We start from the raw sequence: 18,485 nt of genomic DNA, 5'->3' as shown, positions 1-18,485 counted from the left end.
AAGTTAGATATTGACAGATAGCACAGTAGTTAGAGATATAGAATTTAGATAGATTCATATATATATATATAGATAGATAGATTCATAGATATATAAATTTATATATAGATTCATATATTAATATATATATATAGAGAGAGAGAGAGAGAGATTCATATATATATATATACTTTCATAAATATATAGATTCATAGATAGATAGATATATATAGACATTAATAGAATAGATAGAAATGGAGGCTCCACAGAAGAGATGCCGTAAATCTGTGGTGTGGGAGCATTTCCATTTGGAAACCCCAAATAAAGTGAGATGTATGTATTGTGATAGGCAGCTAGCCTACTTCAACAATACATCATCCATGATGCGCCATTTGAGGAGCACTCATCCTGCCATTTTGCAGTGTGCAGAGGATGGTAACATTCCCCCTGTACTAGGCCTGCTACTGACACTGCTGGGCCATCTAAACAAGGTATACATTGTTTGATATAATATGTACTTCATGTAACACTGTTTAGAAAGTCCATAGTTTTAAATAGACTTAGGCTTGTGTCCACCAGCCTTACAACGTAACGTCAATCTTTTCCAAAACTCCCAATCATGTTGAAAACAGCTTCACTCTGAATATGTAAATGTAACATCTCACAAACTTAGTCACTGTATTACATAGATATTTTTATAGGCTTGAAGACAACATTTTGGTTTTCCTAATTGTTGTAATTTTATATTGTATTTGATCTGTCTTTGCACACTGAGCATAAACTTTTCCAAACTTGAAAAAGCTTTTATTTTTTTTTGAAATTTAGTTTTGTGAAAGTACTTTTAATCTTTTATCTTTATTTTCTTTTAAAAGGCAGACAGAGGGAATTGGATGAGGCTCTTGTAGACGTGGTGGTAAAGGATTTGCAGCCCTTCACTATCGTGGAGGATGAGGGTTTCATGGCTTTTGTGAACAAACTTGATCCAAGCTATGTCCTCCCATCCCGGAAGGCACTTAAAACGATGGTAACCGAAAGGTACAACATTTCTAAGGAGAAGACAATGGAGGACCTAAAAAAGGCAGATTTTGTTAGCCTTACAGCTGACATGTGGTCCTCCATTAATATGGACGGATACCTTGGTGTTACTTGCCTCTACATAACACCAGAGGCAAAGCTGGCAACTGTTGTACTGGGTGTAAGGAGGTTTTACCAAACACACACAGCCCAGCATCTCATGGAGGCTAAAGCTTTGCTAATGGCCGAGTGGGGAATAACCACCAAAGTTCAGTGTATGGTGACTGATAATGCATCCAACATGATCTTAAGTGCCCAGCTACTGAACATTCGGCATGTCCCATGTTTTGCCCACAATTTAAATTTAATTGTAAAAAAGGCCCTAGATCAAACCCCACTCATCAATGAAATACGACAGAAAGCCAGAAAGATAGTGGGGTTATTTAGATCCAGCTGCAAAGCAAAGGACAAGCTTGTGGAGATGCAGGGCTTGATGGGCAGACCAGCTCTGAAACTGATGCAGGAGGTGGACACAAGATGGAACAGCACTTACGACATGTTGCAGCGCTTGTATGAGCAACGAAAGCCAGTGGGTGCAGCGCTATCAAATTTAAACAGTGATACTGCTCCGCTGACAAGTTTTGAGTATAACATTATACAAGAATCATTGTCACTACTGCAGCCTTTCAAACTCGCAACGACAGAGTTGTCAGAGGAACAGAGAGTGTCTGCTTCAAAGCTCATACCACTTTACAGGATGTTGCAGCACAAGCTATCGCAGAAAAAAGGCCAATCAGCACAGGAATCAACTGCACAATTAGGTAGGCCACAATGACCATACTACTGTATGTAATGTATTGGCCACAACTGTCATATTATTTTTTATCAATATAACCAATATGGTTTGCTTGTGTTTTGAACAGGCACACACCTGCAAGAAGGTCTGCACTCAAGATGTGGTGGGTACGAGTCATTCAGAGCCTTGGCTCTGGCTACACTGCTGGACCCAAGGTTCAAAAATGTGGGTTTTGGAAATCCTGCCAAAGCCCAGGAGGCTTCACTGGAGTGTGCTTCGCTGATGCGTTCAAACACAGCAACTCCTGGTAAGCAGTTTCACTCTTCATCTGACATTATGGAGTTATGTCATCTGAATAATTATGTGACTTATACTTCATATATGCTGTCAGTTTAGACTTAGTAACTAATTGTTGTTTTTACTTTCATTCAGAGCCACAGTCAACATCAGGCCCATCATCATCATCATCATCAACAACAACATCAACAACAGAAACCCAGGACAGTTTATGGGAACTTTTTGATAGTCGTATCCATGAAACCCAGGCGATACACAGTGCCACAGCAGATGCCACAGTAGAAGTTAAAAAGTACCTAAAAGATGCATTTTTGCCAAGAACCCATGATCCACTAAGTTACTGGAAAGAGAGAGCTGTGATTTTTCCTCATTTGTATGTCCTTGCTAAAAAATATCTATGCATGCCAGCAACAAGTGTCCCTTGTGAGAGGATTTTTTCTAAGGCTGGAGAAATTATCAGTAAAAAAAGAAGTAGGCTAAGCCCTTCCACAGCAGAGCAATTAATATTTTTGAATAAAAATCTTAAAAAAAAAAATTAGACCATTGTGGATTTATTTGTTTTATTCATTTTTTCATGACCAAAATAACCTAGTTATTATTATGATATAGGATTATATAGGATATTATTATAGGATTTTAAAATATCACCACATTAACGAAAACAAAATATTTTTATTTATTTTTAAATGGCTTGTTGTCAAAGTTGTTTCAGATAACATGGGCAATTGGCCACTAGGTGTCACCATGGAGACGGGTGTCGGTAAAGTTTCGAAGCCTCGAAACAAATACGGCACTTTGCTTCAACTGTTTCAGTGTTTCATGAAGCCTCGCTCTGCCCACCACTAGATTAGAATACACAAAAATATTTCCCTTTCTTTTAAACTAGACAAGGCTAAAGACCAAAAGGATATAAACAACTAGATAAGAGATCGAAATAATTATCAAGCTCAAAGCGATAAATTCTGGTCCAAGAGACAGGTAAACACCAAAAAACAAACCAGCAGAAACACAAGGAAAGAAACCCCAATGTATAGGACTGTACACATGAGGATCAGGTGAAAACAATCAAGCAGACAAGGGCTAAACAAGGGGGCGTGACCAGGGGTAACAAGGAGGTGGGAGAAGTGGAGCACGTGGCAGACACGAACAAAGACAGAACCATGTGCTTAGACACAAAACAAACAAAGAAACATGGAACAGACACAAGATTGACAGGGCTGTCAGGGCAGGATCCTGACAACGTTATTACAATCACTTCGACTCAGTTTGAAATTAAAACGCTTTATAAATTAATTTAAAACACATCGTTTTTTCTTTCAGGCAATCTAAAAGGTGTGTGTTTGTAACTGGCTCCAAGAAGAACGATTTAAAAGTGATTCAAGCCACAGAATACTAGTAGAAAACAAGCTATTGCTGTTGAAACATGCATCAATTCAATAAAATTATAAAGTGTGTTTTTTGTTATTGCCTCCAAGAACAATATTTTCATTTCATTTTAGGATACCTGCTATTGAATCAAATGTAATCCGTTTTATTTTGAAATCCTATGAGAATAAATCATATGTTGTATCTCAGCTCTGAAGGCTGTGTGTGGTTACTGTATTCTAGAAGATTATCCAGATATTAGTTTCAGTAACAGTGTTTTCTTCCTGAAATCATAATTCGATCGGTCTCCACTCCTGTAGGTGGCAGTATATCTCAAAGGTGCAAACAATGCACATATAGATGGAGATGTTAGAAGAATTGCTGATTGTTTCACACATGTTCAAACATGAGCAGATACAAAAAAGGCCAAAAACAAAGAAACAAAGACCTCATGAAAGATGCTGGTGGGAGAGAAGCTGTTCTGAAAGCATTCATTGCTCACAATCAGTGTTAATTTTGACACGAAATTTTAATTTAGTTTTAGTCTTAGTCTTTTGACTATAATTCTTTTTAGTTTTAGTCAAGTTTTAGTCATCTGATTTGTTTTAATTTTAGTCTTATTTTAGTTTTAATATTTTAATAACAGATTTACTAGACAATTTTTTACAGCTGGTATAGGAAACAAACTTAACCAAAATATATAAAACACAAATTCAACTTTATTTCAACACAACTGTGTCTTTATTTCGATTCAAAAGCTTTTATGCAGCAACAAACACTGTCATGATAATGTAAACAATAACTAGCTGCCAATTGACCATCAATAAAAGAAAAATAACGTTAGGTCCAGGACCTTAAAGCTTACAGCTGAGCTGAACAATAAGTGCATACATTTAAAGTAAATATTTAATAAGTTGGCAGCTAGGTGGATAAAAAAAGTAACAAGATTTTATAAGGTATTCATTTGTTTAGAAATATTGTATGTTTTAAATACTACAATATTGCTAGATTTGTATGTATAATGATAGGATGTGAACATTCATGTTTCACATGACTAATATAGAAATATTTGTGATATTGTCAACAAGTAGAACATTATAAAATATACTAAACATTAGTATTAATCAAATGTATGTATCATAATATTACGTATTAGTATTGTGCTCTCATCTAACTTGAAGAAGGGGCTATTTTACAGTACTTTTCAGTTCGTAATATTTAATGCTACAACATCTACGCACTGCAGTCTTCCAATTTTGCTTAGCTCAATAAACAAAAGAACATCGTTGTGAAATTACATTTGAGAAAATGTCCGGGTGGCTCGTCTGTAAATGTCCTTTCAAATTGGTGGTGTTCTTGCCACGAATGAGCGCTCCGCGTGCTTTACACTTTGTTTTGTTCGTCTTCAAACGTGAAGTGAGCTGTGGACATTTTGTCGCTCTTTTAGACATCACCTCTTCGAAAGCCGACTTCCCGGGAGCTCATAAAAACTGAAAACCTTCGCTTCACGTCTCAATAAGTCAGGTTCGGATTGGTTCTCTTCTCTCATGCAGTCTGTTCTTGTTTGCCGGTTCTTTTGCTCATTCCTCGCATCTCTCCCGTCTGCTGATTTGATTTTCGTCACAGTCTATTTTCGTCTCGTCCTTTATTCGTTGACGATCATGTCAATCAATTTAGTCATAGTTTTAGTCTCCATCAGTGCCTTCTATCTTAGTTTTCGTTTCGTTTTCGTCCGCAAAAATATATTCGTGACGAAAATAATGATGAAAATATTTAGTCAACGAAATTAACACTGCTCACAATATCAGTAAAAAGATAAAAATCCCTACAGAAACATGTTCAAACCTTGCCATTGATGATTTTAATAAGAGCAATGAAAAACTGATCAAATGGCTGATGCTGATATGGAAAATCAACAGGTCAGGTTTCATCCTCAAGTTCTCAGTAAAGGTAAGACAGACTTTGGTGCTGTTTTCATAATCATGTGTTAGATTTTCCTGTGTATTATTCTGCAGTCATTTTCATTCAGGAACAAGGATGTAACATATATTTGATCATTGTTTGCCACTGATGGAAAAGATTGCTAAACTTACTCCACTAAAAGGAAATGTAGTCATGATCTTGTGTGATTAAACTATTTGTCATTACAAGTTCTTACAAATAGTCTTGCGTTTGTGAAATGATGATTATGTGTAAAGTAAATTTCTAATTAAAGCATGACCAGACAGACAGAGGGGTGAAAACAATAAATAAATAAATAAAATATTTACAAATAATACAAATATTCTGATAGAAATATACGAACATACGAATCTTAAACTGAATACATCATTAAAAGGTTATTTATGACACCATTAAGGTGCTAAATAGATATATTGGACAGTATGATTCTTTAAGGATCCCTTAAGAAATTGTATTTGGCACAATAAAGGGTTTTTAATTTTTAGGGTTTTTTTTAACCACGTACCTTTAAAAAATGTAGTATCATGTTTTTCGGTGCAACCAAAACCTAAAGTTCGGTGACACGTGATGGCATTAAAATCTGAAATGATCACAAATATCACAAAGACTAAAGTCTATAAAGAATTGTTTTACTGAACTGAACCTCTTAGGTTTTAACATTTATTTTATCCAAAATGTTCTGTCTTTGTTCTGTTGAACACAAACCAGACATGAACAATCACACAGTTGACGTCGCCGCTGACTTCCGTTTTATGATTTTTTTTTCTATTATTAAATGTTGAGCAGACATTCATTTTTAGGTGAAACATCCCTAATACAATAATGCAACTACTTGAGTTTTAAACATTACAACTGGAAGAATTATAATGAAATAATAATAATAATAATAATAATAATAATGTCATATTAGAAAACACTGATGGACAACAAGATGCACAGATCCTGACCAGAATGAGACACAACTACAAGAAAAAGAGCAGACAGAAGACAGTGTTTTGGAAGAGCAAAGACGAACATCACTCCATACAAAATACAGGAGAACTGGATTTAAAATCATGGACAGTGACTTCCTGTCAGTGTCCACATATTCAGAAAATGAAGACAAAAGGGAATATGAAAAGGAACATGAACATAACCCAAATAATGAAGAGCGGAGGACACAACACCAGGTCCAAAACATTCCTGAATAGAAATAAAACAGGAAAGATGGAAAAAAAAATGAAGCCTCTGCCTGGTTCAAACCAACTCCAGAGACCATGGACAGATTTCATTTGTAAAGAATTCAGCCAGGTCTTGATGTGTGTTGTGCTACGCATGGGAATAAAACGAATGGGAATAAACCATGGCTCCACTTCCAGTTGGTGAGCTCATATCAAATCATCTCTCAGGTCCAGCTCTGACGTGTTGGCTCATGGAAACATTAAGGGCTCTTGGTCCATCAAGTGGAGACTGACTTCAGCTGGGGACTAATGTCAAGTGTTCTTCAACAAAGAAATATTAACATAGAGCCCAGCGCATTGATTTGAACAAAGCAAACAGTGGCCATCTTCAGTTCCCAGTCTTACATCTTTGCTCTTCACAGTGTGTCAGACAGTTTCTAGAAGAGTTGGCCACCTCCTGCTTGTTGTAAATGATGATCTGTCACACACTGAAGTTACACTTTCATCAGTTTCTGTGGCCTCTGCTATCGTTTGTGTCTTTATTTTTAGATCCCAAACACTGCCACAGTCATCACAAAGTCCAGAGATGAGTCCCATCAGCAGATGATTCCAGACACAGCGATGAAGCCAAAAACAAACCACCACAGCACAAAAACTGAGCCAGATAAAACCCAAAATACTGCAGAAGACACAACAGAAGAGGGACTACTTCATATTATTATATTGAGAACGATAATTAATTATAGCATATCATGAAATATCGCGATTCTCACCTTCATAGTTTGTTAGATAATATGCGATTGTCAATGTATCTATAATGTAATCTATTAACTATGCATTAATAGTAACAGATTTCAGTGTCATGCCATAACATATCTTAATACGACTGACTTTAAATTAAATGTGAATTAAACAATGAAAGTTTATGTGATATAAAAATGTTGTAAGTTAGGCTACTAATCTTTCATTGTTCAGAAAGAGAGTAAAGATCATTTCCACTGACAGTCTAGAGCTCAAGCACTCTCAGAATCTCTTAATTACAGATATTCGTACACACATCTGCACTTTGTTGTTTTTGACGAGAGAATTCGCCACAGTGTTGCCAGACGTACCATAATTATCGTATTTGTACGATCATATTTACCTCTGTATGATGTATGATCAATAATGAAAAAATCCCGTAATGTATGATAATTTCAGAAATGTAAATGATGGTAGTTGCAGTCATAGGGCTTCTTTACTCATCCAGGAAATCGACTCATTACAGACACTTTAAATGTGTTCGTGTGCACCTCAGGGTGTGTATACAGGAGCGTTCCCTGCTTTAAAACCAATGAGCACTAGTTAGGGTCCATGACAGCAAGAACCCCTTCAACATCTGATGTTTAAAGCAATGCAGTTAAAAAGATTCCTCCTCCAATGAGGTTTGAGCTCGTTGTGCCATATTACCAGTGATTGGTGCTATTACAGATGACAAACCACATCCGTGAGTTACACCTAAAGCCTGTGTGCTCACTATTATGAATATGAGACTTTTGATAACCATATTGTATTCTGTTTTTACAATGACCACAATTATTAAAAGAGGGGTGCTTTTGATTAAAAGATCATGCTGAAATAGCCTACTTAGGAAAGCTACATAAGTGTAATTAATTTAAGATAACCGTATCATTCATTATTCCAGTAATTCCTCAGTTAACAAACAATACTAATCACTGTAATCTATTTAAACTCACTATTGAGTGTTGGTTCTTGACTTAATATGCTTACTTTATTTCCTACAGATGAACTGAGGACATGATTGTAATAGCAATTGGTTTTTAATGAGTACTGTTTTTTTTAGACTGCTTTAATATTTTTCCTATTAAGATGTAATAACTGAAGGCTTAATTTAGAGGGTTTTGTAATCTTTTGTAAAATTTTGTATCTTCTGCTTTAATATCTTCCTGTATTACATTTGTATTACTGAATATAATTCACATTTGGTTTTAATATAGTTTTAATGGCTTGACTATTGTTTTGAAAGGTTCAGCTGATTACATGACGTTTTCATTAATGAACACAATTTTAAATGCTCTTAAATAGTATTTAACACACTTGTTTTAATGACTTTGTCTAGAAATATTCCTCAGGTTTGTGCTAGATTGCTGCTCAACATGTAAAGGAGCAGATGAGAGTATAAGAGCTGACCAACGTCTGCTTATGATTTAATCTCAAATTATAAAGTAGAACTACTCAGTTCAGATGAGTATTATTCATGTGTTAATAGATACATGGTGCATTATTGACCCTGATGATGAGGATTTGTTTTAGTGTCACAAGCTTCCAGTACACAGAGACAACAACTACACACAGATCATAAGAATAAGATGTGAATAATATATACATATGTGTACATATAAAGAAGACACACACTCAGAGAAGGAAAATAAAGGTGTGCTATAGATAAAATACTGTAGAATATCAAGAGAATAAAAAATGATGCTGTAGGGATGTATTGGGATGTAAAGTGATGAATAGTATGAGGTTATTACACAACGGGAGAAGATTGAACTGTTCATGAGCTAGATCTATAGATGTGTACACTGAATGTTTTTAAAGAAGTTTATTAAGCTCATAAAGCCTGCATTTACTTGATCAAAAATACAGAACAAAACTGTTATTTTGTGAAATAGCCTATGATTGCAACTGAACATAACAATTTACTAGAAGTGTAAATTATTTCTGTGATGTGCAGCTATTTTCAGCCGTACATCACAGCCGTACATTACAGCCGATTTCATTAAATGTTTTATAGCATTATATTCATCTGTCACGGTCTTACTCAGTAAATATTGAAGATATCCAGGTTACATTTTCACAGAATGATTTACCTTATTATCATCATTATATAACTGATAGAAAATATTACCTTTGAACAGAACTTTACACATGATTTCATATTCAACTGAGATTATTATAATACAGAAATAATGATTATATCTTTATGATTTCCCTCACTGTTTCTCTCGTTTGAATCACAAAGCTGAAATGCTGCCTAATTATTAAAAATATATAACAGTAGATATTATTCCATGATAATGCAATTCAAAGCAGCTTCTGACTATAACTGAATATAAATGAATCTGTTCTCAGTTTGTGTCCCTCACTGTTTCTGTCTGAACGTTCAGTCTTGATGAATCAATCAGACACAGAATGACTGACAGTGATGAGAGTCTCATAATTCATAATCATCTGTGTTGTGTTCACTCTTGATCATGATCTGTTGATTGTGTGTCCAAACACGTCTCTTCTGATTCATCAGCACAGTTTCACTGATGATTTATAACCAGAAACACTAAACCCAGGATAGAGCGGCTGAGTGAATGTGGTCTGGACTGTGTGGATGAGGCTCATTGTGTTTCTGGAGACGCTGTAGAAGGACAGAGTTCCTGCGCTGTGATCCACAAACACTCCTGTCCTCCTGATATAATCATCATCATCATCATCAAACACTCCTGTTCTACTGCTGATGGGCTTCACAGAGAGAACAGTCTGTATCTCATTATTTTGTCTGCAGGTAGTTTCACTCTTAACGTGTGTGTGTGTGTGTGTGTGTGTGTGTGTGAGAGAGAGAGTGCTCTTGTTTTTGTGACATATCAGGACACAACTCTGTATAATGACATGGGTATGACACAGGTATTACAAGGAGAGGGTGACTTATGAGGACATAACCCATGTCCCCATTTTTCAAAACACTTATAAATCATACAGAATGAGTTTTTTTGAGAAAGTAAAAATGCACAAAGTTTCCTGTGAGGGTTAGGGTTAGGTGTAGGGTTGGTGAAGGGACATAGAATATACAGTTTCTACAGAATAAACACCATTACACCTATGGGATGAACACACTTTACACAAAAACAAACATGTGTGTGTGTGTGTGTGTGTTGTGTGTGTGTGTGTGTGTGTGTGTGTGTGTGTGTGTGTGTGTGTGTGTGTGTGTGTGTGTGTGTGTGTGTGTGTGTGTGTGTGTGTGTGTGTGTGTTTGGAGCAGGCAAAGAGTCACTGAGCAGGTTTGAGCAGATCACAGGTTCACTGATGTGTGTTCAGGAAACGAAGAGGCGTCTAATCGCTGTGAATTCATCGAATGCCGCAGTATCAGCTGTGCAACATGCTTCGACTGGAGCAGGATTGTGTGTAACTTGTACACGCAGGAACAGAACATCATTTCTCACTGGAGCACATCCAGAGAGCAGCATATGGCATACATCAAACATCACTCCTCATCTCACATGTGTTCACGTTCACTGCTCTCCTTTCCTGCCAGAGATCTGCTTCAGGAAGGTTGTAGCTAGAACAGATACAGCTAAATTCATAAACTAACAATAAATGAATTATTGCTGTTCAGTGTGACAAAAAGTACAGTATACTGATGTGTGTATTCCCAGTAGTTTTAGCTGTATCCCTTCTAGCCTTAACCCAGGAACAACTCCTCGTTCCCTTTTATCAGCTGCTATCATTAGCAACACACTTCCTTTGTGACGTACATGAAGAATACAAGTAAACCGGATTCATTTTGAATTGAGCAGAGTTGTAATCTGTTCAGATAGCTTAACATCAGTGATTTCAATACTGGCTTAATATTTCTATCCCTCTTTACCACTTCTGATCTTGTTTGCTTTTTACTGAACAGCTTTATCATATTTGTGTTAGGGATCCCTGGAAATATTAAATATTAACCATTAATTAAAGCTTCAGGTTGTGACAGTGTCACATGTTTTCCTGATTAGCCGTAAATCTCCATCACCTACTTTCAGGTGGAGCGGCGTTTACCATATCAACATTATATAGAAAAATAATGTGACAAAATTCTAAAATCTTTTGAAGATATCGCTGAACTTTTTACCACAGTAAGTGTACAATTCTGACTTACATTTTTCATCTTAGTTTTCATTTAAAATGAGACAAATGTGCTATTATTTCAATCTCAAATCTCAGTTCAGATCGTTTTTTAAAGCTTTGATAACTAGCAGAAGACACCAACCAGTTTTAAACTGCAGTTGCACACTGATTTATACTATTTACTTTCATTTGAATGAGAAATGATGAGAAACAGGTGAATAAAGACTGACAGTCAATATTAAATGTTCATAAATGATTATTTCAGGACATGTCAAACATTTTTACTCGTTTATGTGGGTCGTCCCAAGTTTCAATGTGTTTGTCAAACTCAAATCAGATTATCTGTAATTCCTAAAATTCTTATTTTTTTAGAAAAAAATTATAATTTGTTAATTTTATTAACAAAAAATATTTAGTTTGTCTTGTATATTTTTTAATTTGATCAGATAACGTTTTAGTGATCATGTTACAACGTGCCCCTCAGATGTTATAATGTACCCCACCTACGGGGCATGTTGTCACATTTCAATTCACTTTTTGGGGTAAATAAAGAAAAACATATATACTGTAATTAGAGGATAAATAATTAATTTACACAAACTGAGAAAGTTTCGCTCTCCTCTAGTGTGTACACAGAGTGCTGTGCTTAATAATTTGCTGTGCTTTCACAAGTGTGTGTGCATTATTGACCATCTCTGTCACATATGTATAAAACTTGATTGAACAACAATCTTCATTTCTAATTCAACATTTACATTGTTATTGAAAATTGTATTAAGCATGGACTTTGCTTTCATTTAAAAGGTTCATTTTGTTAATGTAAATTATTAATTTAAATGATAGACAAACACAAACTGGCTGCTCAATGCAAATGTAATTTACAGAATCAGGTGATTATGTTCGTTCATCTACACAAATATCTCTTTATGTATAGAGACTGAAGAATGAGGTTAATCTCCAGCAGTTTTAGTGATCTTGTAGACAAAACTTCTTTAAGCAAATGTGTTTAATCTTATCTAAATGAATTCTAATTTTAATCTAATTTAATTTTAATCTAAATGTAATATATGCATACGTCTGTGCACTGAAGAAAAACACAGCTTCCTTGTTTTATTTATTTATTTTGATCTGGTCTTAAGTTCTTGTGATCAAGACATAACAAAATTGCTGGAAACTTCATAAAGTAAAAGCAGAATAATATCACATGGCCTGTATGTTTTTTGTGCTGTTCTGATGAGTTAAAATGCCTATCCCGATGTGAAAATGCCCAGTAATTGAGAAACACCCTCTTTTTGTTCTCAAATGCCATGGATGACCGAATGGAAGGGTAGTGTACTTCTTAGTCATGGATCGAACGTAAGTGTGTTGCAATACTTTTTTCTTCAAGGGTAAACTGTCATACTTTTGTTTCTGAGATATTTCCTGGTTGGATTTTGTGTGTGGATGTTACATAAGGAGATACATTTTTTAGTTTTTTAGTGTCTATGCACCAAATACAGGAAATTAACGTATACCTTTTTTTAAAAACTGTCTGAAGCTATATCAGAGTGTTCCCAAGATCAGATTATTGTGTTAGGGGGTGATTTTAACTGTAAATCAAGCTATTGATCGAAATCATGCTGAACCTCATCCTGGTTCAGCTGAGGAAATTAGATCTTTAATTAATCATCATAGTTTTATTGATTTATGGAGAAATACTTGTCCAGGGGTGAGGCAGTATCCCTGGCTTAAACAAAATTATAATGAAATGTCAGGGGCAAGGATTGATAGGTTTTATGTGAAAACCAATAATAGAGGCAGATTTTTTGGTGTTTCCATTTCTCCAAATTTCTTGTCTGATCACCACTATATTTCTATGACTGTTTCTGTTCCTTATATTAAATAGTATTCAACATATTGGCATTTTATAAATAGACTGCTCCAAGATAAATCCTTTCTTCATGCTTTTCACTGTTTTTGCAGATATTGAAAGAAATACATTTCTTTTTTTTTAATATTTTGGAGGAAAGGGGCAAAGGATCTTTGATTAGAGCGAGGTATACTCCTTTAAATTATATGGATGCTCCTACAGCTTTCTTTTTTGGATTAGGAAAAAAGTTTAGGGATAAGAAGTATTTTCATCATTTAAAACTTTCCAATGGCCATCAAATAACTGATCAAAAAGAAATGAATGCTATTGCTTTGTCATTTAATGAAAGATTGTATCAAGCAGAATCATGTGAAGAATCGGCTGCAGATGCGTTTTATCATTTATATCTTTTTAAGACTTTAGAGGCTTTTGGTTTTGGGTCACAATTTGTGGCTATTATTAAGATGCTGTATAATAATATTTCCAGTATGCTTAGAATGAACGGTTCCTTGGCCAGACCATTTTCTGTAACTCGGGGTATAAGATTATTGTATGCTATTTCCATTGAACCATTGTTGGTTTCTTTAAGGAATAAGCTACAAGGTGTGAACATTTCAAGTTACCCAGATTGAACCCCAGTAAAACTTACAGCATATGCTGATGATCGCACTGTTTTTATAAGAAATGTTGATGATATAAATACTTTAACAGCTTGTTTAAATAGTTTTCATAAAGCAAGTATAAACTGGGAGAAATGTACAGCTTTTCTTATGGGTGAATGGAGGGAAACCTCATCAGTGTAATGGACTCGAGATGGTTTTAAAATTCTTGGGATCTATTTTGGTACTGAGGACTATATGGAGAAAAATTGGGAAGGACTTTCTGATAAAGTGATAGGGAGAATCCAGAGATGGAGATGCATTCTTCCACGTCTTTCATACAGAGGACGAGTTTTAATTGTTCATATTCTGGCAGCCTCAATGATGTGGCATAAACTCACAGTTTTGAGTCCTCCTAAAGGTTTTTTCATAAAGATTTTTCTGGAATGGCCATCATTGGCTTCCACCTGGGGTTTTGTACTTGCTGGAGGAGGACAAGGACTTTTTCATCTGGAATCAAAAATGAAGGCTATGAGACTACAAACATTGAAAAATATATTTTATTGGACAGACAGAGTAACTTGGATATCATTCAGTCTCATTCTGTTGCAAAATACGACCAATGTAAAGTTGGACAAACATTAGTTTTTAACTGAAAAGACTTCTGATCTAAAAACTCTTTTGTCTCATGATGATTTTTATCTGTCTATTCTGAGAGAAGTGGGGATCTTCAGTGGAGGATCATACATCGTACAGTGGCCACTAATACTGAATACTGAATACATCCGTTTCATCAAAATGTCCTTTTGTAATGATGTTGAGAATGTTTTTCATTTATTTTGTGGTTGTTGTTACGATTATGAACTTTCTGTTTCCTTATTTTGTCTTCCTGTTCTAGTTTTGGTTAATTGATTATTCCCCACCTGTCTCCAGTTCCCTCATTACGTTCTGTTCAGTTCCTCCTAGTCTGTTATTATACTGTATGTGTCAATGTATGTGCATGTTATCCAAATTGTATTGTAAACCTAATATATTGTCTGTATTCTCCTTCATCCAGTAAACTCCTCATTTTGATCACCATCCTCCTAGAGCACTTTTGTCTTGCGTTAGCATACACACCTATTTGTAACAGTTGTTTTCGAGTCTTTGTTTGTGTTGTTTGATGAAATAATCTCTAAACTTGGGTTTTTATTTAATAAGACAATGTTTATTTTTGGGAATATGTATAGACGTTCTTGGCGAGGAGAATGTCAACTTTTTGGTGGGACAAGCTAAATTGGCTAAAGTCCTATCTAAAGTCTTATTCTAAAGTCCCATCAGCGTAAGAGAGAAGATCAAGATGTGGATTTGGTGACGATGTTTAATTTTTTGGTAAAATCCAGAATTGTTACTGAGTATACATTTTATCTGCATATAAAAAAAAAAAATACGATTTCATTTGAAATGATATGGGGTGTTAAAAAGCAGTTGTCACTGTTAATGAACCTGGTCTTGTTTTTCACCTCTCCTGATACAGCTGCGAAAGTTTCTTCTTCTTCTTCTTCTTCTTCTTCTCGTTCTTGTCCTTCTTCTTGTGTTTATTGGTGCTTGGCAAACCATATTTCAGGTGCATTACTGTCACCAACTGAGCTGGAGTGTGAAACAGCAATGAGGAAGGACTTTTACTAGCGAATTTTATAAATAATATACACATATATATATAAATGCATATAAAAAGAGTAAATAAATTAATTAATACAAAAAAACCTTCATACTAATAAATAAACAGAAACATGACTAAAAACTAATAATTATAACTAAATACATAAATTACCCTCTTAATTTTATTCTAAAACATAATCTTGTTGTTTTATATATTGCAACACCTCTTCTTTTGTACCTTGTTTCCTTGGCAACAGATTTTGAATGATATTTAAAATGTAAATTTTATAAGCAACACTTGTCTATTTCTGTACAGTATAATAACTGTTCAATAACTGCAAAACCCAAGTCCAGTATGAGCTATGCCTGATCTTGTTATAACTGATTCTTCTTTACTCACATTTCCTTGAATTCTGTACAAATGTCTTCTCTTTGTTTCAATGTCCCTCATTTGCTGCACAGATTAATGTGTGAAATGAATAACTAACACACATAGTGACCAGAGATCAGAGTTCCATATATTAATGTATTAATTTATTTATTGGAAGCTGTTGCTGACAGTCATTTGACGAGAAGAAAAAAGGCCAAAAATATTCTGAATTTTGAACTGTATTTTTATTTCTACATATATTAGAACAGCAGCTACACTGTAAAAAATTGTGCCGTTAAATAACAGTAATTTTCTGGCAGCAGGGGTGCCAGTAAAGTACTGTTAATTTACAGCTCTCAACCATTCATTTACCACTATTATTTTTTTAACAGTATTTTACCGTAAATTCTACCATGGAAATTAACTCCACTCCCACTGCTTCAAACAGTTCGAGTTTAAAAGCTAGCATTCCTACGATGTTAGTACTATGAACTTATTTCATTTGATTTCACTGAGATGGAATAGTTCTTAATATAAAGATGCAAACACTTAATGTGCAGTAATAAAGTAACTAAATACATGACTTTTACTCAAATCACTGCAGCTCATTGTCATCTATACACTGTAAAAAATTGTGCCGTTAAATAACAGTAATTTACTGGCAGCAGGGGCGCCAGTAAAGTACTGTTAATTTACAGCTTTCAACCATTAATTTACCACTCTTATTTATTTATTTTTTTTTACAATATTTTACCGTAAATTATACCATGGAAATTAACTCCACTCCCACTGCTTCAAACAGTTCGAGTTTAAAAGCTAGCATTCCTATGATGTTAGTACTATGAACTTATTCCATTTGAGTCCACTGAGAAGGAATATTTCTTAATATAAAACTGCAAACACTTAATGTGTAGTAGTAAAGTAACTAAATGCATGACTTTAACTTAAATCACTGCAGCTCATTGTCATCTATACACTGTAAAAAATTGTGCCGTTAAATAACAGTAATTTACTGGCAGCAGGGGCGCCAGTAAAGTACTGTTAATTTACAGCTTTCAACCATTAATTTACCACTCTTATTTTATTTTTTTTATTCCAATATTTTACCGTAAATTATACCATGGAAATTAACTCCACTCCCACTGCTTCAAACAGTTCGAGTTTAAAAGCTAGCATTCCTATGATGTTAGTACTATGAACTTATTCCATTTGAGTCCACTGAGAAGGAATATTTCTTAATATAAAACTGCAAACACTTAATGTGTAGTAGTAAAGTAACTAAATGCATGACTTTAACTTAAATCACTGCAGCTCATTGTCATGTATACACTGTAAAAAATTGTGCCGTTAAATAACAGTAATTTACTGGCAGCAGGGGCGCCAGTAAAGTACTGTTAATTTACAGCTTTCAACCATTAATTTACCACTCTTATTTTATTTATTTTTTTCCAATATTTTACCGTAAATTATACCATGGAAATTAACTCCACTCCCACTGCTTCAAACAGTTCGAGTTTAAAAGCTAGCATTCCTATGATGTTAGTACTATGAACTTATTCCATCTGAGTCCACTAGAGTTGTGACGTTCGCGAACGAACCGATTCTTTTGAACGGCTCATAAACATGAACGATGGGAGCCGAGTCGCGACTGGAGAGGAGCCGTTCTTTCTATCGTTCTTTTTTCCTATGCGTGTTCATACAAATGAGCTCCGCCAGGAGACAGAACAGTTATAGGGGGAGGGGCGCACCCAGCGCAGGCCAACCCTTTATAGCGTGATGATATTAGTTATTAGTTGTGTGGAAGTGTTTGTAGTAAAAGCTGTTTTGCACAGAAATTCATTGCAGCCGGCTTTGTTTTTTATGTTTATTTGTGAGTAGGTATTGTATGAATAACATAAGTCAACGTAGTTTTACACACACACACACACACACACACACTTTGTACTAAAAGTAAATCAAAATAATGATGTCACTGTCTAAGCAGAGGGATTTGTGCAACCCTATGGAATATAGTCGACACATGAGAAATGAGGTAATAATCAATATTTCAGAATAATTCAAACTCAGATATTGGTGTGTGATATCTGAGCTTTAATTATTTGACTACAAATCTCACCTCATAATACCTCCCAGTGATTATTTCCAGGATAAACTGAGATGCCCCCAAGCTGGCTTCTTAAAACTGACTAAATATTTAAAAAGAGCCAAAAGAGCCATTCTTTTGAACGGCTCTTTGAAAGGAACAGATCGCGAAGATCCGGATCCCCTCAAAGAGCCATAAATCCCATCACTAGAGTCCACTGAGAAGGAATATTTCTTAATATAAAACTGCAAACACTTAATGTGTAGTAGTAAAGTAACTAAATGCATGACTTTAACTTAAATCACTGCAGTTAATTGTCAGCTATAGCACACATGTATGTGCTGAAGTACTTAACACAGAGATCACCCCTGTATCAGCATCTTTATATACAGCAGCAGAAAATCAGAATTTGTGGCTCATCATTGACTGAAGCACAGGCTCTACTCTCCAGCACAATGGTGAACAACAAAACTGCATTAAACTAACAGA

General features: G+C 35.0%; 1 protein-coding gene across 1 annotated transcript; it reads left to right on the top strand.

The window, feature by feature from the left end:
- The first annotated feature begins 362 nt into the window (after positions 1-362).
- On the top strand, positions 363-7,163 carry LOC113067578 (zinc finger BED domain-containing protein 4-like). The gene is made up of 4 exons (XM_026239944.1): positions 363-414; positions 852-1,814; positions 1,917-2,096; positions 7,123-7,163. The coding sequence occupies exons 1-4, from the start codon at positions 363-365 to the stop codon at positions 7,161-7,163; spliced, it is 1,236 nt and encodes a 411-aa protein (XP_026095729.1).
- Positions 7,164-18,485: the final 11,322 nt, after the last annotated feature.

Source organism: Carassius auratus, linkage group LG28B (genome assembly GCF_003368295.1).
Source record: "Carassius auratus strain Wakin linkage group LG28B, ASM336829v1, whole genome shotgun sequence".
Classification (NCBI taxonomy): Eukaryota; Metazoa; Chordata; class Actinopteri; order Cypriniformes; family Cyprinidae; genus Carassius; species Carassius auratus.
This window is presented reverse-complemented; position numbering and strand designations above follow the sequence as displayed.